At 52.3% G+C, this 27,882-nt stretch overlaps 1 protein-coding gene across 4 annotated transcripts in view; it reads left to right on the top strand.

Annotated features, from left to right (window-relative positions):
• Nucleotides 1–545: 545 nt before the first annotated feature.
• Nucleotides 546–27,882, top strand: part of HPCA (hippocalcin) — a 32,476-nt gene continuing 5,139 nt past the window's right edge. The window contains exons 1-4 of one of the 4 annotated variants that reach the window (XM_053267796.1): nucleotides 547–850; nucleotides 6,031–6,066; nucleotides 17,349–17,746; nucleotides 25,984–26,089. In XM_053267796.1, the coding sequence (XP_053123771.1) occupies nucleotides 17,369–17,746; nucleotides 25,984–26,089 (484 nt within the window). In that variant the 5' untranslated portion in view covers nucleotides 547–850; nucleotides 6,031–6,066; nucleotides 17,349–17,368. Of the gene's footprint in view, nucleotides 851–1,420; nucleotides 1,558–6,030; nucleotides 6,067–17,348; nucleotides 17,747–25,983; nucleotides 26,090–27,882 lie in introns of those variants that run through there. The other 3 variants (XM_053267797.1, XM_053267798.1, XM_053267799.1) reach the window with 3 other exon arrangements.

The raw sequence follows: 27,882 nt of genomic DNA, 5'->3' as shown, positions 1-27,882 counted from the left end.
GCTGCTTGTGAGGGATGAACTGAGCCATTTGCGTCCCCGGCGCGTTGCAGGGGATCGTCGCTCGCGGTTGCACCGGCACAGCGCCGCACGCCAGTGCCACGACCCCCGTGGCCGGGCTCTCTTTCCCCAGGGCAGCGGCAGGGGCGCGCTGGGGGCGGCGGGTGGTGGGGTGGGGGCTCCGGAGGACCCCGCTCTGCCTCTTCGCGAGGGGCAGCCTGTGGCTGTGACTTCCATCCCACCAGCTGCCTGCGCGCCCCCGAGGCTGGCTTTCCTGGGCCGCCTTTTGGCAGGGGGGGAGGGCGCCCTGCGGCCCCCCCCCCACGGCTGTCAATCAAGGCTCCCGCGGCCAAAACGCCCCTCCGAGTCCTGGAGGCTGAGCGCCTTTTAGTCCCAGCCGCCGGGCTGTACCACCCCGGCCTTGAGCACGAGGGGTGTGCCGGGGTTGGGGAGCGGGGGGCGCCCCGCCGGCCGCCTGGCTTGCCGGCTGGGTGAGGGGCTGGGGGAGGGGGCGCACGCTGGGGCGGGGCCGCGCCGAGCTCGGCTTTGGGGCGGGCCTGGGGAGCCCCGCCGGGAGGAGCTTGGGGGCTGCTTGCCCAACGCCCCCCCCCCCGCGCTGTTTGCATTTGCAGGAGCCCCAGCCGGCTAAGCCTGGCAGGCAGCAGCGCCGGGTCGCTCTGGATGGAGCAGCTGTAAGGAGGAGGCGGCGGCAGCAGCGGCAGCAGCAGCAGGCGGGCAGGACACAGGACAGGACAGGGCGGGAGGCAGCGAGGGATGCAGCTGGCCGCGCTCGCCTAGCAGCAGGCGCAACCTCCGCCGGAGCCGCCACTCTCCGCCGGCTCGGCTCAGCCAGGTAGGATGGAAGCCCGCCCGCCCGCCGCAACTGCTTCTCCGAGGGCAGCAACCCTGCAGACTGGAGCGCTGGTCAAGCCAGGAAGCGTCGCCCAAGGGGGCACAGCGGCCCCCTTGGCTCCTCTCCCTCGCCGCCCCGCGCGCTGCCTGCAGGCTGGCCATTCGACAGGTAGAGCTCAGATCTACCTGACGAACGGCCAGCCTGCAGGCAGCGCGCGGGGCGAGAGAGAGAGAGAGAGAGAGAGAGGAGCAACAATCGGGAAGGAGAGGAGAGGCAGCTGTGCCTCCTTCCTTTGGCGCTCCCCCCGCCACCACACCGGCTGCGGAGGACTAGCCTCCTTGGGGCCAGCAAATCTGCTGGAGGAGGAAGTTGCAGTTCCTAAAAGGGGGGGAGGAGGAGGAGGGTTTCCCCCTTTTGCATGATGGGGGGGAGTTTGCAAGAAGCGGGGAGGGAGAGGGGGGGCATGCCGCCCCCGACCCCTGCGCAATCTATTGCGAATTTGCAGTTGCAATTGACAAGAAACGAACTGATAGATATGGGGGGGGGTGTCAGATGAGGGGCCCCCCCGTTCTCTCCGCGCTGCCCTCGTTGGGTGTGCCTGAGCTGAGCTCCCTCCCTCGCTCAGATTCCGATGGGGAGCCCTCCAGCCTCGCTGGCAGCGCTGCAAGGAAGCGGGGAAGCCCTTTGCGGCGGAAGAAGAGGGGAGGGTGAGTCTGGGGGTGGGGACTCCAATCTGGGGGTGCAGCAGCGGGGGGGGGAGGAAAGAAGGGGTGGGGGGGTCTCTCATCTCTCCCCCCCCATGTCTGTCAGAGAGTTGCTTGTCAATTGTAAAGGAGGGATCTCTGCAAAGGGGAGCTGGAGTGGGGAGTGTCTTCCTGGAGGGGGGGGGGGTTCTCCTTCAAGGTGCAGGGAACACACACCTCTGCCAGCAAGAGGGGCTGGGGGCAGCCTGCCCCCCCCGCCATTTGCCTCAAAATTGGTGCTGGTTAAATGGCAATGAGGTTCAGCAGTGTACTTTGGGGGAGGGTGCACCTGGGGATTGCAATGGAGTGGGGGGGGCAGGAGGTTCTCCACCCCACAGAGAACGGTCGGGGGGGGGAGTCTTTCTCCTCTGGCCTCTGCGATTTCCATCCATTTTCTACTGGTGAGTTGCAATAATTCATAATTGATTCCTCATTATACTATGAGTGCTTTGTACTGGGGGCAGTGTGGGGAGGACTGAGGGGCGTCCCGTTGAGGGGGCACCAGTCTGATTGGGACGGAAGGGCCCCCTGCCAGGGAGCCACCACACATTGCTGGACACCTCACTGTGGATAGGGAGAGCCCAGGAACCAGGGGGTGGCGAGAGGGAAAGTGTCCTCCAAACAGCAGATGCCAGGGAGAGGGGTGGGTGGGGGGGGAGAGAAGCCTGCTCCCCCCCCACATTTTTGGACGCACACTACCCAAGCTTGGATTCATGGGTGCTTCTCTCTCTTGCTCCAGCTTAGCTGCGTCCTTCTGTGGGTGGGGGTGGCAGCTACGGCTGGTCGCTGCTCTCCACATGAGTGGACATCCCTGCCTCTCAAAAAACCTTAGCCGCAGGAGCAGCAGAGGCAGCCGGGGATACCCTGGCTGGCTGGACCTCTGGGTCCCCTTCTCCTGCAAGCCTCCAGGGACTGGAAGGCGATTCCACAGAGAAAAAACGTGCCGTGAGGAAGCCTGTCTGCCTGCATTCCTTGGGGTCTGTCCTGATTGTCATTTGGATGAAATTAAATGTTGCCACCAGGGTGCATGGCTCTTTATCATGCGTGAGCAACAGTATACAAAGGCCCTGCCCCACAGAGGTTGCAGTCTTTGCCACATTTGGGGGCCTTAGTGAACACTTCTGACACAATTAATATATGGCATTCCCTGCCACAAAATATGGTGATGGCCCTCTGGTTGAGATGGCCTTAAGAAGGGGTTAGATCAGGGGTTCTGGACTTTGAGTCCCCAGATGGTGTTGGACTACAAATCCCATCGCCCCCTGCTACTGTGGCCTTTGATAGGGGATTAATGGGAGTTGTTCAGCAACTGAATAAAACGAATATGACAAATATTTAAATACCGCTTTTCAACAAAAGTCCCCCAAGTGATTTACGTAGATATAAACAAACGGAATGGCTCCTAGAAACATAAAATAGACACCAGCAACAGCCATGAGGGAGGCTGGGGGCCCATCTAGGGCCCAAGGTTGCGAAGTGCTGGGTTAGCAGGATAAGCCTAATGACAGGCATTAGTCATGTCACCTTATTCAAGCTTCCATGTACAAAGGCAGTGTATCCCCTATGGGCCCGTGCTGGGAAGAAGCACCAGGGGAAGGTCATAATCTTCATGCCCTGATTGTGAGTTTCCCAGAGAGACCGCTCTCAGAGAGAGAATGCTGGCCCTGGTGGGCTTTGGCTTGATTAAGCAAGGTGATTTTTATGTTCTTCCATTTTATACATTAAGAACGGTTGTGTGGATTCAGGCAGGATTGCATGCAGAAAAGAACGTCAAAGCCATTCTCAGAAGTCAGGATCCCGGGTGCAGTGGGTTAGAAGAGGGACCAGAGGCCAGATATCTCTGCAGGGTAGGAAAATGGGTGTTGGTGCCAGAAATGGCGCTTTGCTCTGCCCGGGCTCCTTCCTTCCAGCACCTTCTCCCATCTGTAAGGTAGATTGTTTTTGAGAGAGAGGCAGGTTCTGTCTCTGCTCCATTTCTGCCAGTTCCATTTTTTGAAAGGGGAATTGCAGCTCAGAACTATGCAGGCTTACTCAAAAGTAGCTCCTACTGCATTCCGTGGGCTTACTGACAGGTAAGTATGCAAAAGATGGAAGCCAGAGTTTTCCTCACCAAGGAAAGAGGCTCGCCTCTTGCATACTGGGGTGTGAAATAGATGGACTGGGACCAGAAGCCTCTTTGCATAGGACTGGTACTTAAAAATCAAGTGCTGGCTACTGGTACGTGGTTTCTGGTACGGAAAGGGATGCAATATTTTCCCTTATGTGCTTGGGAGTTCTTATCCTGTCCTTTTGAGGGGGAGGAAGTGCAGACCTCTTGGGAAGAGTTCTTCCATAGGAGTACTTCCCTGTCAGACGTTTGGATTACATGGCAAATATTGTAAGCTACTTGAGGCAGGGACCTGCTGTGTTGTTGCTTATGCTCTAAAGTGGTGGTGGGGGTGTCCCACTTTGGGTTCTCAGATGTCATTGGACTACCAGTCTACAACTCCCATAATCATTCCCCAGCCACAAAGGCCAAATCCTGCAGGTTATATAAGTTGTGGTCCAGCAACTTCTGGGAGTTCAAAGCTGATAACTCCTGTACTATGTTCATTAATAGTAATGTATATTTTTAATACAGTTTGAGATCAATAAACAGGTCAGGTGCTTGTAATGTTCCTGAAAGCCCTGGAATAAACCCAGATGCTATTTAAAGTCTGGGATTTTTATTTTCTTTTACAGTCCTGTTTGTGCAGTCTTCGCAAAGCAGAAACTATTTGCAATTATTGCCAGGGGCCCACTATGGTCGCTGAGAGAAGATTCAACATTATGCTAATAATGTGATAGACTTACCTGATAAATAATTACAGTGGATAAGATATTAGTAGTTTCATCTTAAGAATACTAGTTTATGTAACACAATTCTCTTCTATATATGATATTTTGCATTAAACTGGTCATTGGCTGTAATAAAGTGGTTTTGATTTTAGATATTATGCTGAAGAATGGGGTAGATGCAGGGGGCAGAATTCTGTGTGTAACATTTCAGACCGCAGGACTAGGAGGGTCATATTTTTATAGTGTCCCCCCCCCCATTAAAAAACAATCACCACCCTTTTTGCATCTAGTAAGCTAACACCTATATCGGGCAGCAGCGATATAGGAAGATGCTAAAAGGCATCATCTCATACTGCGCAGGAGGCAGCAATGGTCAACCCTTCCTGTATTCTACCAAAGACAACCACAGGGCTCTGTGGGTGCCAGGAGTCGACACCGACTCGACGACGCAACTTTACCTTTAAGCTAACACATCAGAGAGGCTATGCTAAATATTTTCCCCTGATATACTACTTTTTTACATGGAAAGAGGTGCCCCCCCCGCCCGCACCACCACAAGAGAGAACATTAAAAAACACCACTTCTTACTTGCAGCCTGGAATGGTATCCACATTCTACCACATCGTTCTGTCTTAGACAGTTGCCTCACAGGGTGGATGCCCACAGAGCATCCGGTACCGATGCTAAGAGCATCCATGCGGGGCCGTGCACAAGAAGCGAATGCATTTGTATGGGAAGATTTCGATGAGATGGTTCTTTTATGTAACGTTGCCTAGAAATGTCCTGGTGGGCAGGATCCTAGATTCCTACTGGAATCTGCTCGTGGATTTAACCCTCAAAAAGTGAAGTGGACACCAGTAAGCAATTTAAATGCTCAGAGATGCTCTCAAGGGATTGCTTCAGGACCTCCTCCTACGAACATCATGCGTATTCACACAGGCATCTGCCATCTTGGGCTCTCCCTAGTCTCTGCAAGGGGTGCTGTGGGGCTCAGGCCCTGCTTGTGGACTTCCTGGAGACATCTTGCTGGTCACAGCTGGAAACAGGATGCTGGGTTAGAGGCATCATTAGTCTGCTCCAGCCAGGCTGGTTTTGTGTTTGTTTGTTTTTTAAATCTCCAGCAGTCCATTTTAAACAGAGGGAATGGGAGGGATGCTCTAAGAGCCTCCCAACAACATTCTCCACCCCCCATGCACTCTCTCTCGCTCTCTCTTACGTTGCTGCTTGCTTCTCCTCTTCGCTTCCCTGCACCGTTTTTTAGGGACCACAAACAGGACAGAGGGAGAGGGAGTGTTGACAGGGATGGCCAGATTTGGTCCAGAGGCTGCCAGTTTGTGACCGCTTCTTCCAAGACGCAGTCATGCTCTCAGCCCCAAGGAGAAGTGGTTAAGCACAAGCTAGTACTAGTAGCCCTAGAGGCAAGATATTGGGCTGTTGAGATCCTGCTTTCCTTCCCACTGTTCTCCCGTAGGACTGGTGCAGGGCACAGCCCTGTGGTAAATGTGTGTGTTGAGTTTACTGCTCTCGAGCGGATGGGGAGCAAATGGGTCAAAATCCGGTGTCTTGGGATGAGTGGGCAATTTGCTGTTAAGCAACCTTGCTTCAATTCTCTCATTGCAGTGCCTGGACTTCCTGCCTGCGTCTCCGCTTTTGTGGGTGAGTATTGGATTGTCGCTAAGAGGGGGGCATCCTGGACAGCGGAGGGAGGCAGGTCTGGAGTGGTTGCAAGAAGAGATGTCATTGAAGCTCTTTTGCAGGGCATTCGTAAAAGAAGCTGAGCTGGAAAATTCCCATAGGCATGGGTGTCTGGGCCCTTGGATCTAGGAAAGGCAAATATCGCAAATATATTGCAAATGCAAATATAATGCATTTCCAGCATCTAGGGACCCAGCAAATGCCAGCCTCTAGGAAATGCAACTATTTCTGGTCTGTCAGCATTTGTTTTCTATATGGTGTGTTGGGAAGGAACCTTACCTTTGCAACCATGAGGTCTAGAAACTTTTTTTTAAAATGAAGCAAAATACAGGATTTGTTGTATGTGATGCAAATACGGGGACAGAATGGGTAGAAGCTGGAGATGTGGTAAAAAGGAGAATGTGCAATCAGGGGTTCACTTAGGCCTGAACCTGGGGGCCCAGGTTCTTCCACCTGGGGGGGGGCTCCAAAGCTTCCCCCCCTGGGGCCTCCGCCGCTGCTCTCCCGCCCACCCTCGTCATGAGCCTGACATGGTGGTGGGCCGGCCACCCTTTGCCCTCGCCTGGCAAGAGAAAAAGAAAGTAAATGGGTTAACTTTTAAAAGACCAGTTGGAAAGGAGGGGAAAGGAGAGGTGAGCTGAGATTATCCTTGGCCCTAAAAGAAGGATGGGGAAGGGCCGTAGTTTAGTGGAAGAGCCTCTACTTTTCCTGTAGAAGGTCCCAGGCTCAGCTGCTGGCAGCACCTCTAGGCGATGCCCAGAGGAGAGCTGGTCTGGTGGTAGCAAGCATGACTTGTCCCCTTAGCTAAGCAGGGTCCGCCCTGGTTGCATATGAATGGGAGACTAGAAGTGTGAGCACTGTGAGAACTTCCCCTGAGGGGATAATGGGGCCGCTCTGGGAAGAGCATCTAGGTTCCAAGTCCCCTCCTCCCTGGCTTCTCCAAGATAGGGCTTGGAGACTCCTATAGAGACTCCTGCCTACAACCTTGGAGAAGCCGCTGCCAATCTGTGAAGACAATACTGAGCTAGATAGACCAAGGGTCTGACTCAGTATATGGTAGCTTCCCATGTTCCTATGGTCTGGGAAGTGTCAGTATGAAACCCTGCAGAGTTGCTGCCAGTCGGTGCAGATGCCTCAATGGTCTGGCTGGATGCAAATCACTTTCCTAGGCAATAACAATTCCATGTACTTGTGGCCCCAAAGTCTTGAAAGTGGTGGTGTGGTTCATGGCTGAGCACCACGGATTACCCATCGCTAGGTAGGCACAAGAGAGAGGGCCCATGAGAGGAGATTTTATTTTTATTTATTTATTTTACATTTTATAGCCCGCTTTTCCTGCAAAGAGTCCAGAGCGGTGTACTACATGCTTAAGTTTCTACTCACAACAACCCTGTGAAGTAGGTTAGAGTCATGGATTTTAGAGGCATGTTGCATTTTGAGTTGTCTGTCCACTAGGTGGTGCCATTCAGCCAGCATTGGGTTCCAGAGCAAAAAGGCCTCAATTCCGTCTGTTTAAGTTGCTGGTATTCAGCCAAGGGCACTGCCTGCCAATCCTTGCAGACAGAAAAAAAACCCCGCAGAATCCTCACAAAAGTGGGAATTCTCTGACAGGACCATTTGGAATCATATAAGAGATTTTTTTTTTTTTAAAAAAAGAACACCTCTGATCATTGGGACTGTAGTTGGAGGCGTACGCTGCTAGAAAGGGCCAGTGAAATATTAATGAACTGAGCGAAGTGTCTCTCTCTGTCTCAGTCTCTGTGATTGTGTCCTTCGCTTTGCTGAAAATAAATCTCTCAAAAGGGAGCTGACCCACTTCTGCTCAAGCTTCCAACACAAACGCTGCATTTTGAAGCAGTGCTCTTCCAGCTTGGGGCCCCGAGGTGTGTGGGGGCTTCCTCAGAGGACCCCTCCGGGGAAGCCCCCGCACACCCTGGTTTCTTCTCCTGCTGCACCTTTCAGAGTTGCCTAGGAGGGGCGATTTCCATGGCTGTTTCTTTCCCCGCCTATTGTGTGAGGAGCGCCAGAACCTTCCAAAATCGCCTCTTCTGCCCTGCGTCCTTAGCTGGTCGACAGAAAGTTCCTGGCCCCTTAAACACGGAAGTCTGCTTTGCTGAACTGACGGCAAACATATCCATGTTTCTGAACATTCTCGGTGTTTCCAAGGCGATCTATCTTGCTTAATTTTTTTTTCGTATGGTAGGAAAGATTGTGAGTGTTTGCTGGCAGATATGGCATTTGTTAAAGACCAATGTGTTCGTCTGAGTTGGCACAGAAAGAGTGCACTTTCCAGCGTACAAAGCGTTTTGTTGTCTTTGGGTATAATTCGCTGGGAAGAAAGAGTGGATGCAATAGCACTCCCAATACCTCCAGATTCCAGGGCCAGAAAGAAAATATTTCCGGTTGTTTGACTCCACGGGAATGCAAGGAAAGCTCAGCTGGATCTGACCAGACCCAGAGAGGTGCATCTAGCTCAGCAGCCCGACTCCGTGAGTGGCTGGAATAATGTCTCCACAAGCAGCGCAGGAAGGTCCCCAGCAACATCGGGCCCTCTGCTTGGCGCCGTGGCTGGGCCTGTAGACCGGCCGAGGTTAAATCCTCATCAGCACCCGCGAAAAGGGGAATTATTGTGGAGCAGAGCCGGGGAAGACCTCTCCTTGCCTGGGACCTGCAGAGCTGCTTCCAGTCAAGGGGCCCAGGGCTTCTCAAGCGGGCGGGGGCAGAGCAAGGTTGGAGCGGGCCCTAGTGGGTCCCTCACCCCACTCCACCTCCCTGCCTTCTGTTTACTTCTCAGTAATGGCCTGTCCTCACACGGGCTGGCAGGGTGCCCAGGGAGGCAGTGTGGGTTCTCCAGCATGGGGCAGGAGAGAGAGGAGCCATCCGAAATGCCTGCTTGGGCACCCCCCGGCTCGTGGGGACAAGCCAGTACCATTACCATTACTTTGTGAGTGTTATTGCTGAAAAGTGGTTTATATTGGTGGGGGTGGGGGTGGTGATACATAAAAATAAATCGTGACTGGCATCCAAAGCATCAACCTGCATGAAGGCAGTTCAGCCAGAGTGTCTTGCTGGCTGTTGCTTGTGTGCCTCTTTTCAGATTGTGTGCCCTTTGGGGCAGGGGACCATTTCCCTCAGACCTGGAGCTATGTCAACTGCTTTGTGAGCTTTTTGCTGGAAAGTGGTATATAAATATTTTAAATAAGACTAGAAGTGTGAGCACTGTGAGAGATTTCCCTCAGGGGGTGGAGCTGTTCTGGGAAGAGCATCTAGGAGGTTTCAAGTTCCCTCCCTGGCAGCATCTCCAAGATAGGACAAGATTTATTTATTTATTTATTTTAATAGGACAAGATTTTTTTTATAGGGCTGGGAGAGATTCCTGCCTGCAACCTTGGAGAAGCCGCTGCCAGTCTGTGAAGACAATACTGAGCTAGATGGACCAAGGGCCTGACTCAGTATATGGCAGCTTCTTCTGTTCCTAAGACTATAAGAAGAGCACTGCAGGAGCAGACCAGAATCAACCCCCTAGCCCAGCATCTTCTGAGGAGGGCGTCCCCTGCCCCTCCATTGCTCCCCTGCAACTCTGAGGCGTCCTGCTTCTGAACCTGGAGGCGGCGTGTCAATGGGAATGATCCAGTGGCAGCACCGGGGCTGGGGGGTGGGAATGGAAGGGGACACAGAAGGGGCCAAAGGCATGTATGGGTGGGCGAGCTCTGCCCCACCTATTAGATTTCTGGGACAGAAATGGCTTCCCTCCCCCAACCACCTTTGTAGCCCAACAACGAGGGAGACCCAAGGTGGGGACCCCTTCAGTCGGGCACTGGGTCTGTAACCCCTTTCCCCCCTCACTCCATTCACTTGTGGGGCAGGAGGGAGGGCCTGCTGTGGGGCAGCCTGTGGAGAAAGGAGTACAATCCCCCCTCGCGAATTGCCCTTCACAGCTTGAGAACCCCCACCCCCACCCCTTCCCCACAAAACCCCCCAGCCACTGTGCCTCCTTGAGCATGCAGGACCTCCTCCCCATGGTTCTTCTTTGGGTTCTGCTCCGAAGAGGGGAAACGGGTGTCCCACCCCACCCCATCCATCCCTGCTCTCAGCAGAGCTCACTGTTCATTAAGGCAAACCTGCACTTTCAGAGGGAAGTATCAGTGCCGCTAAGAGCAGTTTAAAAATACCCCATCAATGCAGCCACGGCAAGATGACAAGGGAAATAAAGGCTGGAGGGAAATTTCCACCTACATGCAGCCAAGGAGAATCCAGTGATCATTTTCCCGGCCTATGGGAACAAGTAGAAGAAAGAGGAGAAGGCACCCCAGTGCCTGTGGGTTTAAAAACAGAGACAATTCCAGCCTAGCACTTAATATCTCAGTGGGGTCGCCCCTCTCCCACCTCTGCTGCTGCCATCCGTTCCAAATGAAGAGGGCTGGGCTCTTTGGAGTGCTGGCCGTTTGGAGCACATAGGTTCCCAAGGACCTGGAAGCTGGAAGTAGGTTTAGGATTGGAGGACAAGGATTTTGCAGGAATCGGCTGCGTCCTTTTGGGTTTTAGCTTTTTCCTAGCATTTCCCCCTGGCCTTGGTTGCAGGATGCAGTAGCAGCTGGTCCTAAGGAGTTTGGGTTGCTCCTCTCTCTCTCTCACTCTGCCTGCAGGCTGACCATTCATCAGGTAGAGCTGCACAGTCAATGGGGGGGGGAGAGAAGCAACCTGAGCTGCCTCCTTTGGTTGCCGCCTGACTCCTTAGGACTGGCTGCTATTGGCAGGATGGGGTTCGTTCAAGGGAAGGACTGCAACTGATATGCTCAGCATGGAGGAGGCTTCAGGGCACCCGTGGCCATCAAAACTGACAGGAAAGCCAAGCAGACTCTTCAGCTAACAGCGTTTTGGAGTAATGTAGCAAACTGAGAGGTGTACTTCAGGAACCTCTTGTAAATGAACTGGGGAAGAGTGGGAAGCAGCTCTTGAGAAAACAAGACTATGATCAGGGGAGGCAGCACACTCCTGTTTTCTTTCCTAAAGAAGCAAGCAAATGAATGAATGAATGAATGAATGAATGGGAAAACACTGGGAAAACATTCCTGAGGTGGCTCAGTTTGGAAGCAGCTCTTGAAAAAACAAGGCTCAGACCAGGGAAGCTTTGCTACCTGGATCTCTGCGAACAGGAGTTTGCTAACAGATATCAAAGGAATTTTGTGTGGAGTTTAGCGGGATGTGTGTGAGGAGCCACACAAGTGGTCCCTCTTTATCACAAAGGAGACACCCAGCATGAGGAGAAGATGAGTACTACCCCACCTTGGTAATTTTCTTGGAGGACAGAGCTTAAAACCTTTAATTAGCTGACAACTGCAGCTAAGACCTAGCTTTTAACTAAACAAGCTCTATATATTCTAAATAGCCAGTAAAACTGATTATGAAGGTGGAATGCCAGCAGGTGAGGGGTGCTTCCCATTGTATTGCACGGAGTGTTGCAAGTATGATTATATGCCTGGGGGCGGGGGCAGAAGTCAGGGGTATGCGCTGTGCAAAGAGCTCTAGGCTCTCAGGGAACAGGTTCACTCCCTTGAAGCCAAGGTGGCTGACCTGGAGAAGCTAAGAGGCAGAGAGGTATGTGGATGAGACCCTCGGGCCACGCAGCCTCGTTCAGGAGCTAGATCGTGTCCAGTGCTGCATTCGCAGCGCTGCCAGAAGCTGCTCTCCCTGCCTCTAAGGCAGGGAAGAGCCACTCCTGGCTGCGTTGTGAATGAAGCACTGGTCATTTAACTCCCGAACGGGGCTGCGTGGCCCTGCTCAGGAGCTAAACCAGCACCCCCGCATCTGACGTCAGACACGCGTGTGTGTAAAGGCTGCAAGGCATGGCCCCTGAGGGGTGGTGGCCCAGGTTCTTTGAACCCAGTCGCCCAACCATGGCTACGCCCCTGTTTGAGGAGCATATACTACAAGTGTCAAGGGGAATAACAAAAAATTCTTCAAATATATCAGAAGCAGAAAACCTGCCAGAGAGGCAGTTGAACCCTTAGATGATGGGGGTGTGAAAGGGATTATCGAGGATAAGAAGACTGCAGAGAAGCTGAATGAGTTCTTTGCATCTGTCTTCACGGAGGAGGAAACTGACCATATACAGTACTCGCTCTGGAACTGAACATCTCAGGCTTGAAAGCTGAGGGTCAATCTGAGGTGACCAGAGAGGATGTTCTAAACTGTCTTGGAAAACTAAAAATTAACTTCCTTCACATCTTAAGGAACTCAAATGTGAAACTGCTGATCTCCTAGCAAAAATATATAACTTGTCCCTACAATTGGGCTCTGTACCAGAGGACTGGAAAGTAGCTAATGTAATTTTCATTTTCAAAAAGGGATCCAGGGAGGATCTGGAAAACTATAGGCCAGTTAACTTAACCCTCGCTGGGTAAATTAATTGAAAGCATATTTAAAGACAAAATAGTTAAACATATAGAGGAACAGGCCTTGCTGAAGGAGAACCAGCATGGCTTCTGCAAGGACAAGTCTTGCCTCACTAACCTTTTGGAGTTCTCTGAAGGTGTCAACAGGCAGGTGGATAAAGGTGATCCTATTGACATAGTATACTTGGACTTCCAAAAAGCTTTTGACAAAGTTCAAAAGTTCAAAGTTCCCAAACAGAGGCCCTTGAATAAACTTAGCAGTCATGGGATAAGGGGACAAGTTCAATTGTGGATTGGTTTAAAAACAAAACAAAAACAGCTTCCAATATACGCTGATCAGTGTCAGTGACTGACAAGGAGAGAAATCTTGGGAACATGGTGGACAGCTCGTTGGAAGTGTCGACTCAATGAAAGTGTCGACAGTGAAAGTGTCGACTCGGTGAAAGTGTCGACTCGGTGAAAGTGTCGACTCAGTGAAAGTGTCGACTCAGTGAAAGTGTTGACTCAGTGTGCCGCAGCACTGTGTCAGACTCTGTGTAGCCACCAAACGAGTTGGCGGTAACTGGAGACAGACCTCCTCCGTGGTCCATCTCCATACCTCTATCTCCAGTGATAGAGGTGTATACTTTTGCATGGAGTAGAGAGAGGAAAGAGATTTTTTTCTTCTTCCTCTTTTCACAACACTAGAACCAGGGGTCATCCAATGAAACCAAAGGAAGTACTTTTTCACACAGTGCATAATTAATCTATGAAATTCTCTGCCTTGGAATGTGGTGGTGGCCACTAGCTTGGATGGCTTTAAAACGGGCTTAGACAAATTCACGGAGGACAGGTCTATCAATGGCTACTGGTCTGGTGGCTGTAGGCCACCTCCAGCCTCAGAGGCAGGATGCCTCCAAATACCAGTTGCAGAGGAGCAACAGCAGGAGAGAGGGCAGGCCTTCACCTCTTGCCTATGGGCTTCTCAGAGGCATCTGGTGGGCCACTGTGTGAAACAGCTGGACAAGATAGGCCTTGGGCCTGATCCAGCAGGGCTGTTCTTACGTTCTTATGGGACTTATGCACTTCCGTACTGCCTTGATTGTACAATCCACAGATTGTAGGGGACTGGGGGACATACCTCCTCAGTTGTGTGTGTGGAGTGGGGTCAGCACAATGGCTGTGCCATTTGCCTTAGGGCTTGTCTTGCTTTGGAAGCAGGTCCCCTGTTCTCAGAGAGCCCCCTCCTTTCACTTAAAGATATTTTCTTTTCTTTTTGTAAAAAAGAAAGCCTTTGGCCATGTGCTGGGCCTCGGCCATTCAAACGGTGCCTTGCATTTCTGGGCAGGAAGCTGGAGCGGACCTAATTGCATCTGTGCTGTCATTCTCCTTGTGCAGCTGAGCTTGTATGAAAAATGGTGCAGCTGCTTCCATCAGGCACCAAATAGATGGAGAGGAAATGAATATGCTCAGGAAGGCTCCCCCCCCACCCCCCGCCCAGCCGCCTCACTCAAATGCCAGAATCATCTGATAGCTTCCAGCCTGAGATCCTGTCTGGCCAGGGATGGAAACAAGAGTCACCCTTGTGCAGATTTCTTGCTTTCCATCCTCAGTAAAAGACACACCAGTAGCTAAGAGAACATGCTCTCTTCTATACTGTGTGTGACTGGCACTTTGCACGTGTTCGGAGGCGCTGTTATCACGACCCCCTGTTCCACAACTATCCTGGAGCTGAGCTTTGGCTCAAAACAGAGGTGGTGAGATTTTGTAGGACATAGTTTAAAGCAAAGTCTAGGGAGGGAGGTGAGGCGAAAAGAGGAACAGCGCGGAGAGGATGGGGCCAGGGCCATCACCTCTGCTTTGCATGCAGAAGGGCCCAGGGTCAGATCCTGGCAGCCTCTCCGGGTAGGGCTAGGAACAGACTCCAGCCTGAGATCCTGAAGAGCTGCTGCCAGTCAGAGTAAAAGGTGCTGAGCCCCCATGGGCCTGGCTCAGGAGAAGGCATGGCGCTGAGGCAGGAGGTGTGACTTGTGAGAACTCTCTTGGTCAACGGCTGCTTTGCTGAGGATGGGAGCATCTCCTTGGGGGGGATCTCCTTTGTCGGGCTCTTAGTCTGTCTCTTAAGCAGGCCTGAACTGCCCCAGCTAATTCCTGGGAAGGCTCTTCCCTGCAATCTACCCTCTCCAGCCCTCTGTCTGGTGAAAGGAAAACCTTTCCTGAGCTCTCCGGGGGCCCTTCGCAAACAATGGGGCCAAACGCCCCCCCCAGCAGCCACTTGGTAGCCACTGCCGATGGCTGGTGTATGCTCCTCTTCAGTGATGAGGGTGCCGTATCCTCTGCACCATCAGCAGCTCATTCTGATGTGCCAGGCGGGTGGGGGGGGGACCAAAGGAGGCGCAGCTGCCTCTGCTTCCCATCAGCAGCTCTACTCTCCCCTGGGCTGCCTGCAGGCTGGTGGTTAGCCCTACCTGACGAATGGCCAGCCTGCAGGCAGTGAGGCTCTTGGGCAGGGCGGGAGGGGGGGGCGCTGCCCGAGCGGCCTCCTTTGCTGCCTCCCTGGCTCATTCGTATGAGCTGCTACTGCTGTGCTCAAGCAGCAGAAGGAGGGGATGGCCTTCTGTTACGGTGGGGTGTGTGTGTGTGGTCAGGGGGGAATGAACAGATCTGCTGCCGTGTTTGCCTTACCCCAGTTGTTAAAAAGGTTTGCCCAGTGGGGAAGCACTGAGTGGTGGGGATGGGGGGGATCTGCCTTGCTGCCCGCCCCCAACATTTCAAAGCATGTACGTGGCCTTGGGTGAGCCTTGCCCCGCCAGCCGCACCCAGCAGAACTCTCAGCGGGGCGTCTTCTTCACCACAGATGCCCAAACAGCACCCACCACCCCAAGCACCCTTTACCAACTTCCGCTGGGGTGCCTTCTTGAAAGAATTGAATCCTGGCACTGTTCTTCATGCTTCGGTAATGTCAGGGTTAGATTCGTGCAATTTGTTATATATTAGGCTGTGCCTTTTAAAAAAAAAACACAACACTTGGGAATGTGTGGCGGCCAGTTTGGGCAGGACTGGGGTGTGTGGAAAACGAGCCTCAGACACGGTTAATTCCCACTCGCCTCTCCTTCTCCTGGCTGCCCCTCTCTCTCTCTCCCCTCGCCGTGGCGTTAACCCAGTTGAGGTTAACCCAGTGAATACCGGCCTGGGCACCTGGGCTTAGCACAAGGTGAGGGAGAGGCAGCCAGGATGGGCGAGAGAGTGGGGGGGGGGAACTGCCCCTGTGGCTCATTTTCCATCCTCCCACCTCTGCCCATCCTGGCTGCTGCAGGGCAAGGTGAGGCAAGGCAGTCTGAGTCGCAGCACCTTGGAGAGCTCCCAGAGAGCAACTTGCTCCACAAGGGCCAGAGCCGACTGAGGCCTTGAGTGCCTCCAGGGTGCCTCTCCCAGGCTCTGCCACCCGGCTTGGGGAGCAGAAAAATTGAAAGGAGCATTTCTCCGGAGTGGAGTCGAGCACTTCTCCACTCAATTAACCCCTCCTGGCCTGTTGCCGGGACTGTTGTGCAGGCTTGGAGACCGTGGTGTGGAAGAGGCTGGATAATGAACTCACTCACGGCTGGGTTCATGACACCCAGTTAGGCTGCTGTAGCAAAGAGAGCTCGCCAGACGTGCATTTGTGTGTGGAAGAACTGTGAGCTCATTTCTGGACATTTGTGGGCTGGAATCAGGCTCAGAGGGAGACTCCTACTTTCAATGCTGTTTCTGTTTTGTTTTATCTGGTCACATTTTTGTTGTTTAGGAAAGGGTTTGTTTTTAATTCTTATACTGCCTTTGGTGGGTAAAAACACTTGAAACAATTGATAGATAAATGCATCCCATGCTCCTTGGCAGATGAGTGGGATAGGCGATCTTAGGAACTCATTCAAAGAACCCAGGGACACATGCAATAACCACACAGCTCTTCACTTCCAAAATGATCTGGGATGGTGGGAGAAATATGACTTGAAGGACATTCACCATGGTGGGTGTGGGGCGGCATCCATCCTCTGAGGCAGCCCCCATCCAGCTATCCTTTCAGGGTTGAAGGAATCCTCCCAGTGACTCGTCCTAATGAGCTGGGCGGCGGGGGGGGGGGCACCAAAGGAGACAGCTCAGGTTGCTCCTCCTCTCTCCCACCCCACCTACATTTGTGCTGCCTGCAGTTCAGATTTTTGGTGTGAATTATGCTGTACATGTAACTTTTAAGTCTGTATTAAATCAGGGTAGCTACAAACTTATTTGTTTTGATTTTAAGTATTTCCCTATATATATTATAACAGGATTGTATAGCTGTTTTCAGTTTTAAAGGGATTTTGGTGGTGCTTTAAGGGGTACCATTTATATCCTCTCTTTCTGTTCTCTTTCATAACCCTTTTTAAAAAACAGAAACCAAGAAAACCGGGGGGGGGCAGCATGAGTGACATGATGTCGGGTGGGGGGATGCTCTTGGCTTTGAGGTCTATGTCTGGAGCATCTTAACCACTCTTAGCAGTGATGAAATTCTGCCAAACATACTGAATCATGCCTCTGTTGACAATGATTTCTATCAATCCTGACACACTACATTTTTCAGCGGATCCTGCAGATGCTGAATTGTCATGAAATATAGCACAAAATTTGGATCCCTGAAAAAGTAGATTTGTGTGTTGTTTTAAATGAAGCAAGTTCCTAGTGCTCATGGTTGTGTGCAGAATTTCAGACTAATAATACAGAGCCATTGCGCTCTTGCTTGGGGAAGAGGGAACTGTAGAACTCTTGCCCGAACACACATGCTAGTGCGCATATACACATTGTTTGATTGGCAGTTCTTCCACCCTGAAGTCCTTCTTCCTTCCTGCACTTCAGTTTAAGGCTCCTCTTCCACCATGGGAAAGCAGAACAGTAAACTGCGTCCGGAGATGCTGCAAGACCTCCGTGAGAATACGGAGTTCTCAGACCTGGAGCTCCAGGAGTGGTACAAGGGTTTCCTCAAGGACTGTCCGACGGGCATCCTTAACGTGGAGGAGTTCAAAAAGATCTACGCCAACTTCTTCCCTTACGGCGACGCCTCCAAGTTCGCCGAGCACGTCTTCCGCACCTTCGACACCAACGGCGACGGCACCATCGACTTCCGAGAGTTCATCATTGCCCTGAGCGTCACCTCGCGGGGGAAGCTGGAGCAGAAGCTGATGTGGGCCTTCAGTATGTATGACCTCGACGGGAATGGCTACATCAGCAGGGAGGAGATGCTGGAAATCGTGCAGGTAAGCTGGGGCCGCTCTGGCTCTTCCACGCACACCTGTGTTGACATCTGAAGAGTGGGGACCTTTGGTCCACCTAAGCTCAGTCCTGCTTACACTGACTGCCAACAGTTCTCTGAGATTTCAGACAGGGATCTTTTACAGCCCTACCTGGAGCTTGGACTGAGGACCATCTGCATGCAAACCACTGACTTGAGGCTCCTGATAAACATAAACACTTGAAGCTGCCTTGTATCGAGTCAGACCCTTGGTCCATTTAGTCCCATTTCGTCTGCACTGACTGGCAGCGGCTCTCCAGGGTTTCAGGCAGGCGTCTTTCCCAGCCCTACCTGGAGATGCTGCAAGGGAGTGAACCTGGGGCCTTCTGCTTGCAAGCAGGTGCTCTGCCACTGACCTGTGGCCCTTCTCCCTGGAGAAATCTCTCACCAGTGTGTGATATTGGAGACACCCCAGGGGTTTACTGGATTGCAAATGCCATTCTTACAACGTGGGGTGTTTCCTTTTTGAAGGGGTAAGAGTAAGGAGTGCTCATCCTCAGAGGAGGGAAGCCCCTTAGGTGAGTCAAGGTTCTGGCAAGACATAATCGAGGAAGCCCTGAAGCTCAGAGTCCTGCCAATTAATTAAAATCTCCCCTCCCTAATTAAAATTGGCCTTTGCTGATTAAGAGTTGGTTACACCGATTAACGAATGGCCGGCCTGCAGGCAGCACCGGAAAGAGAGGAGCAATCCACGCTGCCTCCTTTGGCCCCCCTGCCCCAGGTTCCTTAGGACCAGCAGCTCCTGCTGCCTGCCTGCCTGCCTGCTTCTCTTTGGCCTCTCGGCATTTGTGGGTGTTGTGTGGCTCATTTTTCTTCCTGTCACTCTCCGAGCCATGATGCTGCAGGTCTAGAGGAGGAGATTGGAGAGCTGTTTTTAATGGCAGCGTAATCAGCAAGCACAACAACAGACGAGCCGAGGTATAGGGTGTGAGGTGGTGGCCCCTCGGACCCCCCTGTGACCCAGGCTCCAGCCACCCAGGCACCTGCCTTCTGCAGCGGACTCCGGTCCATCTCCCCCGACACTCTCTGGGAGAGGGAAGCAGCAGCCTGGCTGCTGTTCCGACGTGGTTTTTCCATCACAAGGTGAAGCAAGACCTGAGCCCTTAATCCTGGCCATGTCTGCAAAAGCCCCGGATAAACGTTTTTTGATGAAAAATTAGGCCCATAATTTGCAGAGGCTCTTGAGAGAATCTCTGGCATGCCATTAGTGGAGTTCATTATTAATCATTTCTAGAACATCCGTTACATTTGCAGAGGGCTTGACAGGTTTGGTTTTGTCAAGCCTGACAATCTTCCGAGGGGTGTCGCTTTATTCCTATTTTGCAGGTGAGGGAACTAAGGCGTGCCCAGGGGCAGACGGTGAGTGGGGGGGGCAGAGCTGCAGCGTGGAGTGTGCCCCTCCAGTGCTCCTTTCTCCTCTTTGCTTCCCCCCCCACCCTTCAGGGAACTATGACTTGGCAAACATGAAATACTGAATCAGACGGCATGAAAACATGGAATGCTGCATTTGCAAAAGGGCGGCGGGGGGGGCATTCAGCCCTTCTATGCTTTGCTGTTCGCCCCTCCTCAGCCCATTGCTTTGGGCTCTGAGTCTGGAAGGAAGCCCAACTGAGGGACAGGTTGTGGAGAATTAAGCCCCTCACCTGCCATGTGCGGACACACATGCTTGTTAGGTGGCAAAGATGAGGTTGGATATCCTGTGTTTGCCTCTTTCTGGCATCATTGGTTCCTTTTTGTTCCCCTGCTGCTCATTTGTGTACACAAGGCAGAGCAAGATTGCTTAGAAAGGGGTCCTAGCTCTGGTGTAAAGCATCTGCTTTGCATACAGAAGGTCCCAAGGATAAGGGGACAGGTTCATGTGTGGATCCGTAACTGTCTGAAGGACAGGAAACAGCGTAGGAATAAATGGGCAGTTTTCACAATGGAGGGAAGCAAGAAGTAGGATCCCCCAGGGATCTGTCCTGGGACCAGTGCTCTTTAACTTGTTCATCAATGATCTAGAAGTTGGGGTAAGCCGTGAAGTGGCCAGATTTGCAGATAACACTGAACTATTTAGGGCAGTGAAATCGAAAACAGATTGTGAGGAGCTCCAAAAGGATATCTCCAAATTGGGTGAGTGGGCGACAAAATGGCAAAAGCGGTTCAGTGTAAGCAAGCGTGAAATGGTGCACATTGGGGGCGGGGGAAAACCCAACATCACATATTCACTGATTGGGTCTGAGCTGTCAGTGACTGACCAGGAGAGGGATCTTGGGGTTGTGGTGGACAGCTTGTTGAAAGTGTGAACTCTGCTGTGAAAAAGGCAAATTCCATGCTAGGGATCATTAGGAAGGAGACTGAAAATAAAAAGGCTAATATTATAATATTATGGCCTTATATAAATCTATGGTGTGGCCACATTTGGAGTACTGCATATAGTTCTGGTGACTGCATCTTAAGAAGGACATTGTAGAGCTGGAAAAGGTGCAGAAGAGGGCAACCAAGAAGATCAGGGACTTGGAGCAGCTTCCTTATGAGGCAAGGCTACAGCATCTGGAGTTTTTAGTGTGGAAAAGAGGCAACGACAGGGAGACATGATAGAGCTGTTTAAAATTATGCATGGAGCAGAGAGAGTGGAGAGAAATTTCCCTCCTCCTCTCACAACACTAGAACCAGGGGTCATCCCATGAGACTGAAGGCTGGGAAATTTAGGACCAACAGAAGGAAGTGCTTTTCCCACACAGCACATAATTAATCGATGGGATTCTCTGCCACTGAATGTGATGGCCACTCGCTTGGAAGGCTTTAAGAAGGGCTTTGATAAATTCACAGAGGACAGGTCTATCAATGGCTACTAGTCTGGTGGATATAGGCCACCTGCAGCCTCAGAGGCACGATGCCTCTCAATACCAGTTGCAGGGGAGCAACTGCAGGAGAGAGGGCGTGCCCTCAACCACCTCTTGCCCGCGGGCTCCCCAGAGGCATCTGGTGGGCCACTGTGTGAAACAGGATGCTGGACTAGATGGGCCTCCTTGGGCCTGACCCAGCAGGGCTGTTCTGATGTTCAGCTCAAGCCGCATCAAGCTGAGCAAAAACCCCTCTCTGAAACCTTGGAGAGCCACTGCCCATCAGAGCTGGCAATTCTGACTCTGCAGAAATTTGCAGGAACCCACACATTTAGGCTTAGCTCACAAGCCAGACCTGATGGGTGGTCACCACCAATTCCCTCTCTTCCCTCAGATCTGCACACAGGCAGAGGGCTTAGGAGGGAAGCAGGTTTTGGCACTGGGAAATGGAGGCAGTTAGAAGTAGTGAGAGCCCTCTCCTGCTGCTGAGAAGATAAGAGGCCTGCTCTTCCTTATCTTCTCAGCAAGGGGAGTGGAAGTGAGATCTCTGGGGAGGAGACGGGCATAGCTAGGGGAGAGGGGGGCCGTGTTTGCTCCTCTCTGCCACAGCCCCTCGGAGTGAGGGAGATAATGGAGAAAATAGGGAGGGGTGGAGCTGGGGACCCCAGGTTCTTTGAATACATCTGCTCAATCCTAGCTACACCCCTGGGGGAGATCTGTGTGGTGCTGGGTGTCCTGCTCTCCAGAGGGCTGGGGGCCCCTCGCCCCTGGGGAGTTGGCAAGTGGATTTATAGATGTCTGCTGTTAAGGCAGTGTCCTCTGCTCAGGCCTGTGAGGCCCAAGCGGTTGGCTGGCTGGAGCTTTCCTGCCCGAATCCCCTCATTTGTAGAAGTGTTCGAGGTACACGACCTTAAGTGGCACAGTGGGCAAATGCTTGACTAACAAGCAGAAGCTTGCCAGTTCAAATCTCCACTGACACCTATATCAGGCAGCAGTGATATAGGAAGATGCTGAAAGGCATCATCTCATACTGTGCGGGAGGAGGCGATGGTCAACCCCTCCTGCATGCTACCAAAGAAAACCACAGGGCTCCGTGGGCTCCAGGAGTTGACACCGACCTGACGGCACACTTTACTTTACTCAAGAGACAAGAGCTGTGCCTTCCTTTCCTTGTCACTTCAGTTTACTTGCAGGCAGGCACTTTCGAAACAGAAGCTACCTCTTCAGAAACCTTTTGTTTCCCTGCAGAGATGCATTAAACACAGTTCTGTTGCCCGCATGTTATTCAGGCACCCACTTTGTTCCTGTGAGAGGAGGGCAAGCTCTCCCTGTAGCATGCAAAAAGAAGCCCAGGTTTCTGGAAAACAGCGTATGGGTGGATGAGAGCCTTCTAATTGGGTCTTGGATATTTATAATTTAAAGCTCTTCTGTGTCCTTGAGAGGAAGGAATGGGAGCACCTGGGATGGTGGCTTTTTATAGGTGGGTGGCTTAATGTGGAGGTTCCCCCAAGAGCAGTTGGGTTATTTCCCCTGGTGGGTGGCCCGTCCGAGCAGAACCTGCGGCCGCTTCCTGTTCAGGCTGAGCCGCAAAATGTCCAGCAAAGAGCAACTTGTCCATCTCTGGTGGAAGAGGTGGCAGCTGGTTTTCTGCTCCTTGCCCACACAAAGGACTGTTTATGGCTTCCTCTGGCCACCAGCAGGCCTGTCTGTTCTTCCAGTGCTTGCTTGGTGGACAAGAAATGGGGAGTGTTGAAACACAAAGCCATGTGGCAGGCATTTCCCAGGAAAACCTCTCAGGAAGTCAAGGGGATGGTGGGCCGGTTGGTGGGGATGCAGGTTGGACGAGTTGCCTTCTCCTCAGAGGGCAAACTTGGACAGGGCATCCTGGGGAGATGGCAAACGGCTGCTTGGTCTGCCAAAAAGGTGACTATGAGGATATTGGATCAAATTGTGCATTTACATTGAATAGTGTGGAGAAAGGTGTGCTCAGAATGCTTCAAGGCCACGGGGTGGAGGTGCTTGGCTGGAGGGTCAGAACCGACCAGAGGAAGTTCTTCTCCCCGCAAAGCATAACCTGCTCCTGGAATTCACTGCCACAGGGTGAGGTGGTGGCCACTTGCTTTCTAAAAGGGTTACACAAGTTCATGGAGGGCAGCAGTGTCACTGCCTCTGGCGTTGTTCAAAGACAGTATACTAGATGCTGCCACCTTCACAATCTGCTCAGGAGCTTCCCAGAGGTGTCCTCCTGGCCCCTGCTGAAAAAAGGATGCTGGCCAACATGCACCTTTGGTCTGATGGTGCACCAACAAGACTGTTCTTAGGTAGGCTTCCCATGCGACTCAGTAGTGCCCTCTACTGATGGGAGGGTAGCACAGCATGTCTGCATCGCAGTGTACCAACACCAGGGGGACCCGTTTTAGTCTTTTACTTCCCTCTGGAATGTCTCATTTTGTATCCTTGCACCAAAGGTGCAATTTTTTTTTTACCCAGGATGTAAACCAGGCTATTCTCTAAAGCACAGTGAAAAACTCAAATTGTGTGCTGCTGTTGCTGCTGTTGCTGTTGCATTCATCTAAACTACTGGACCTGAGTCTCTCTCTCCCCAGAGGAAGGGGAAGGTCATTGTAGCTCACTGGAACGGCAGCTTCTCTGCATGCAGGAGGTCCCAGGTTCAATCCCCGGCAGCAGCTCCAGGGACTTTTACACACAGCAGGCGTTACTGTGAGTTGACAGGGAAGCTCTACTGCAAACTCGAAGTTGTCCCAAAAGACCAATACAAAAAGTGGGGGGTTTCCCCCCCAGATATAAACCGGGCTAGACTCTAACACGCAGTGAGCTGCTCCCTGATAACTTGCAGGGACTTCGAGGCAAATCTGGCTGATATGTGAACGTAGCCCCTCCATTCCAGAGGAGATGCGAGTCCAAAGGGCTTCAAAAGCTCTGTGGGAAAGACCCTCCTGTGCCTGAGAGCTGCTTCTTGCCCGCCAGGCAGCCAAGACTAGGCTCAGGCCGAGCGGTCGGACTCCGTAGAAGGCAGCTTCCTGTCTAAGGAGATACAAGGTGCTTCTTAAACTGTGAACCACTTAGGGGCTTGCATAGAGGGCTGGCCTTGTGATAACAAGCAAAGGTTGCCCCCTTGGCTAAGCAGGGTCTGCCCTGGTTTGCGTTTGAATGGGAGACTATATGTGTGAGCACTGTACGGTTTTCCCCTTAGGGAATGGGGCGTAGCTCAGTGGTAGAGCATTTGTACACCTGCCTGCAGAAGGTCCCAGACAGGTTCCCTCCCTGGCATCTCCATGGGAGACTCCTGCCTGCAACCTCAGAGAAGCCGCTGCCAGTCTATGAAGACAATACTGAGCTAGATGGACTAAGGGTCTGGCTCTGTGGAAGGCAGCTTCCTATGTTGCTATGTGTTAAAGAAAGAAAGAAACAAATAAATATAAAACTGTTTAGAGCAAATGCGGAGTGGTGGTGGTGGTGGTGAGGAGGAGAAGCTAGAACTGAAGATTTACAAATTTCGTTGAAGGGATGCTGGAGGAGAGGCAGAGACTATTCCCATCTGCCGCTTTTATTTGTGTTCCACCCCCACCCCCCACCCCTGGGAAAGTGTCCTCGATGTTTTGAATGTTAATTACCAATTTTTTCAGCCAGGCAATGCACACAGCCTCTGGGGGGATAAAAGGCTGGATTTCTGCAAAGCGCTGCTTGGGTTTAATCAAGTCTGTTCCACTTGCCATCAGTTTGGGAGCGCTAGAAAGTTTGTCCCTTGGCCAGGTGAGGGGGCCAGACGTGACCACTAAGAGGGGGGCCTGGGGTGGGGGAGCCGAGGCCCAAGAGCAGGCTGTGCCGGCTCTGCTCCTTCTCCACTGGTTACCAGTTTATTTCTGAGCACAGTTGAAGAGGCTGGTTATTGCCCTTAAAGCCCCAAACAACATGGGGCCAGGTTACTTCACGAACCACTTCTAGTTACTAACCAAGCTGGATGTCCTCATACTGCCTAATACTGAGTTAACCCCGTGGGCCATTCTGGCTGTGGAGGGCTGGACGAACAAGCATGAATTGCCCCTTCTGCCAAGCAGGGTTCCCCTTGGTTTGCATTTGGATGGGTGACTACTCATTAGCACTGTCTGCTGTGATATTTCCCTTAGGAGATGAGATCATAACACTGTGGCAGAGACAGAGGTGCCTCTAGGTAATTTCGGAGCCTGGACCTAAAGGCCTTTGGAGCCTCCCCGCCCCCGCCCCCTGTCCCCGCTGCAAGTTAAGCATCATCCCACTACACACACACACACACACACACACACACATATAGTGGCACACACAGAGTATTTTTAACACATGGGTTCTTGAGGGCACAAACAACAACTGAACTCACAAGAATGTAAGAATATTCAACAGGTCTATTTATGCAAATATGCATTAAATTAACAGAAACATTTCAGCACACAACTTAACATCTCCCCATCCCACAAATGTCTTCCCCTCCTCTGTCTCTAAAGCAACCAGCGCAGGTCACAATCACACTCGGCTGCCCGGCATAGTGCAGGCCGGCAGCCAAGCATAGCAGCCACACCACCCAGGATAGTCTAAAGGGGATTTGGGGACACACACCCCCAGGGTTGTGGAGGAGGCCCTGGACTTTGGCCCCAAAGTCCAGGGTTAAGAGCAGAGGCATTCCAACCCCCAAACCTTGGGGACCTGCTCCATGGCCTCCAAGGTCCGCGGGGGCCTCCGGCAGCCCCCCCCTCCATGCCTGTGCAGGTGTGCCTCACAGTTAGAAAGAGATGCCGGGCCGAATGGACAGGCCCAGCGTCGCTCCGCCTGCCACCTCCGGGTTGGGGGGAGAAGGACTGCTGTACTCACCCCTCGGCCAGGTGGTGGCTGAAAATTTTAAATAAAGAATGGAGGTTCAGTGCTGCAGGAGACTCCCCCAAAGTAGGTTTGGGGGGGGCTCGCGTCAGGGGGAGGACCTCATGCCGGGGATGGTCCAGGTGCCAAAATTGCCTAGGTGCGTTCCTGGGTAAGAGCATCTCCTCTGTATGCAGAAGGTCCCAGTGTCCATTCTTGGCATCTCCAGCCAGGGCTGAGAGCCACCACCAGTCACGGTCGACAGTACTGAGCTGGATGGAACAATGGTCTGACTCCGTATAAGGCAGCTTCCTTGGTAGCTCAGTTTTGCCTGCTCTGGCTGGCAGCAACTCTCCAGGGCTTTGACAGGGTCTTTGCCAGGCCTACCTGGCGATGCTGCCAGGAATTGAACCTGTGACCACCACCACCCCACATTCAAAGCAGATGCTCTGCCCCCCCGAGGTCCAGCCCCACCCCCAAAGGACAGCAGCCGTGCGAGGATCTTGTCTCCCCTTTCCCTTCCCTCCAGGCCATCTACAAAATGGTCTCGTCGGTGATGAAGATGCCAGAAGATGAGTCAACTCCCGAGAAACGGACGGAAAAAATCTTCCGACAGATGGATACCAATAATGATGGTAAATGAAGGGAGAAAGAGATTAAGACACAACCGCGTCCCTAAATCCAGCGCTGCTGGGCAGAAAGGCCGGCAGACCTGCTGATTAAATAGTCGGGTGGGGGTCGTGTCTCGGGAAGAGCAACCGAGGGTGAGCCATGCAGGGAGTCTGCAAGGCGGGAAGTTAGCCAGGGTGGGTGGGTGGGGGGGGAGCAGGGGCCATGAGCAGAAAAAGCCGGGTCTGCCTAGCAGTGGGGGACGGACATTTTGCCTCCGAGAAGAGGAGCATTTGGCTGGCTAAATTCCCTTCCAGCTATAACCGAGGGAATGCTTAGCAGCAAGTCTCTGCTTGTGTCCGTCTGCCTGCCCAAATTTCTGATCAGTATCACGGAGGCAGGAAGTGGGTGGGTTCTCCCCGCAAGGCTGGAAGTGGGGGCAGTTTTGTACAGGCTCAGCAAGGCTGCTACATAAGCGAAGGGCAGAGACCCCCAAGTTAGATCTGCTCAGAGGCAATCAGCTGAGCTGGCATACAGCGGGTAGCGGCGTTACAGGACCATGCTGTCCTCGTGCTTGCCTGGTGCAAACATTCCCTGCTTTACAGGGAACAAGATGATACATGTGAAACTCTATAAGCACTCAAAGGCACTATCACAAAGAATGAAAAGACAGGTCTCTGTCCCAGGGTGTTTCCAATGTAACATTCAATACAGAGGAGACAACAGGTGTGTGTGTGTGTGTGGAACAGAAGCCCAATTCAGACATTATGCTGTGCGAGTGTACAGATGTTTGTACCCTCGTGCACGTGTTTGTGTGAATGACTGTAGCTGTGCTCATTTTAAAAGTGAACCTGGATACAGGCCCTTCAGATGCATGCTACAGAGAGGAAGTATACTTCCACACCTGTGTTCAGCGTAACATGTGAATGACTGTACCTGTGTAGACTGCACACTTGTTGTATAAGTGTTGAACCTAACGTGTGGATGGAAGTGGAAGCAAGCAGGGGAGAAAAAGAGGAAGAAGAAGAGGCCATCAGTGCCGTTCACCGTCGTTTTTACTGCGCTGACCCTCACAGTAGGTCACTTGTGAGTTAAAGAACAAAGTGAGAGTGTTGCTTGCCCAAAGCCACAAAACTGAAGCCCAAGCCAGAGAGACAGACTTTATTCCTTTCTTTGGAAGATGTATCATCTGCTTTTCAGCTTAAAAAACTCTGGAAGGGGGAACAATAAAATTTGAAACATACAATACAAAACAACAATTTAGTGAAAAGCAGTAGCAGGTCATCCTAACAACCATGGGGGCAGGGCACCAAAGGATGCAGCTCAGGTTGCTCCTCTCTCTCCTGTCCTGCCCGAGAGCCATGCTGCCTGCAGGCTGGCTGTTCATCAGGTAAAGTGATGCGTAAAGCTATGTCAGGTTAATCCCACAGCTCTAGCTGACAAATGACCAGCCTGCAGGCAGCGTAGCTCTCGGGCAGGGCAGGAGAGAGAGGAGCAAACAACCCAACATGTTGCCAGGAAGCAGAGGCAGCTGTGCCTCCTTTGATAGCCCCCCTCCCACCCCGGCTTGTTAGGACAAGCCGCTGCTGGTGAAAAGACAGTCATAATGACAGGCCGTAGGGCACAGTCTGCAGGCAGGCATTGTAGCAACTTTGCTGAAGCTGAACTGGCTGTGCTTTGGAGCATCCCAAGTAAAATAATATGGAGCTCTGCGGAGGCAGCAGCTCCCAGCATGCCTGTCTGCGCACGTCTGAGGGGCGTGTGTGTTGGGGACGGTGGTCTCCTTTACAGGAACCAGAGCACAGCACTGCCCTAGCAA

Source organism: Hemicordylus capensis, chromosome 7 (assembly GCF_027244095.1).
Source record: "Hemicordylus capensis ecotype Gifberg chromosome 7, rHemCap1.1.pri, whole genome shotgun sequence".
Taxonomy (NCBI): Eukaryota; Metazoa; Chordata; class Lepidosauria; order Squamata; family Cordylidae; genus Hemicordylus; species Hemicordylus capensis.
Note: the sequence above shows the minus strand (reverse complement) of the source record. Positions and strands in the feature narration are given on the sequence as shown.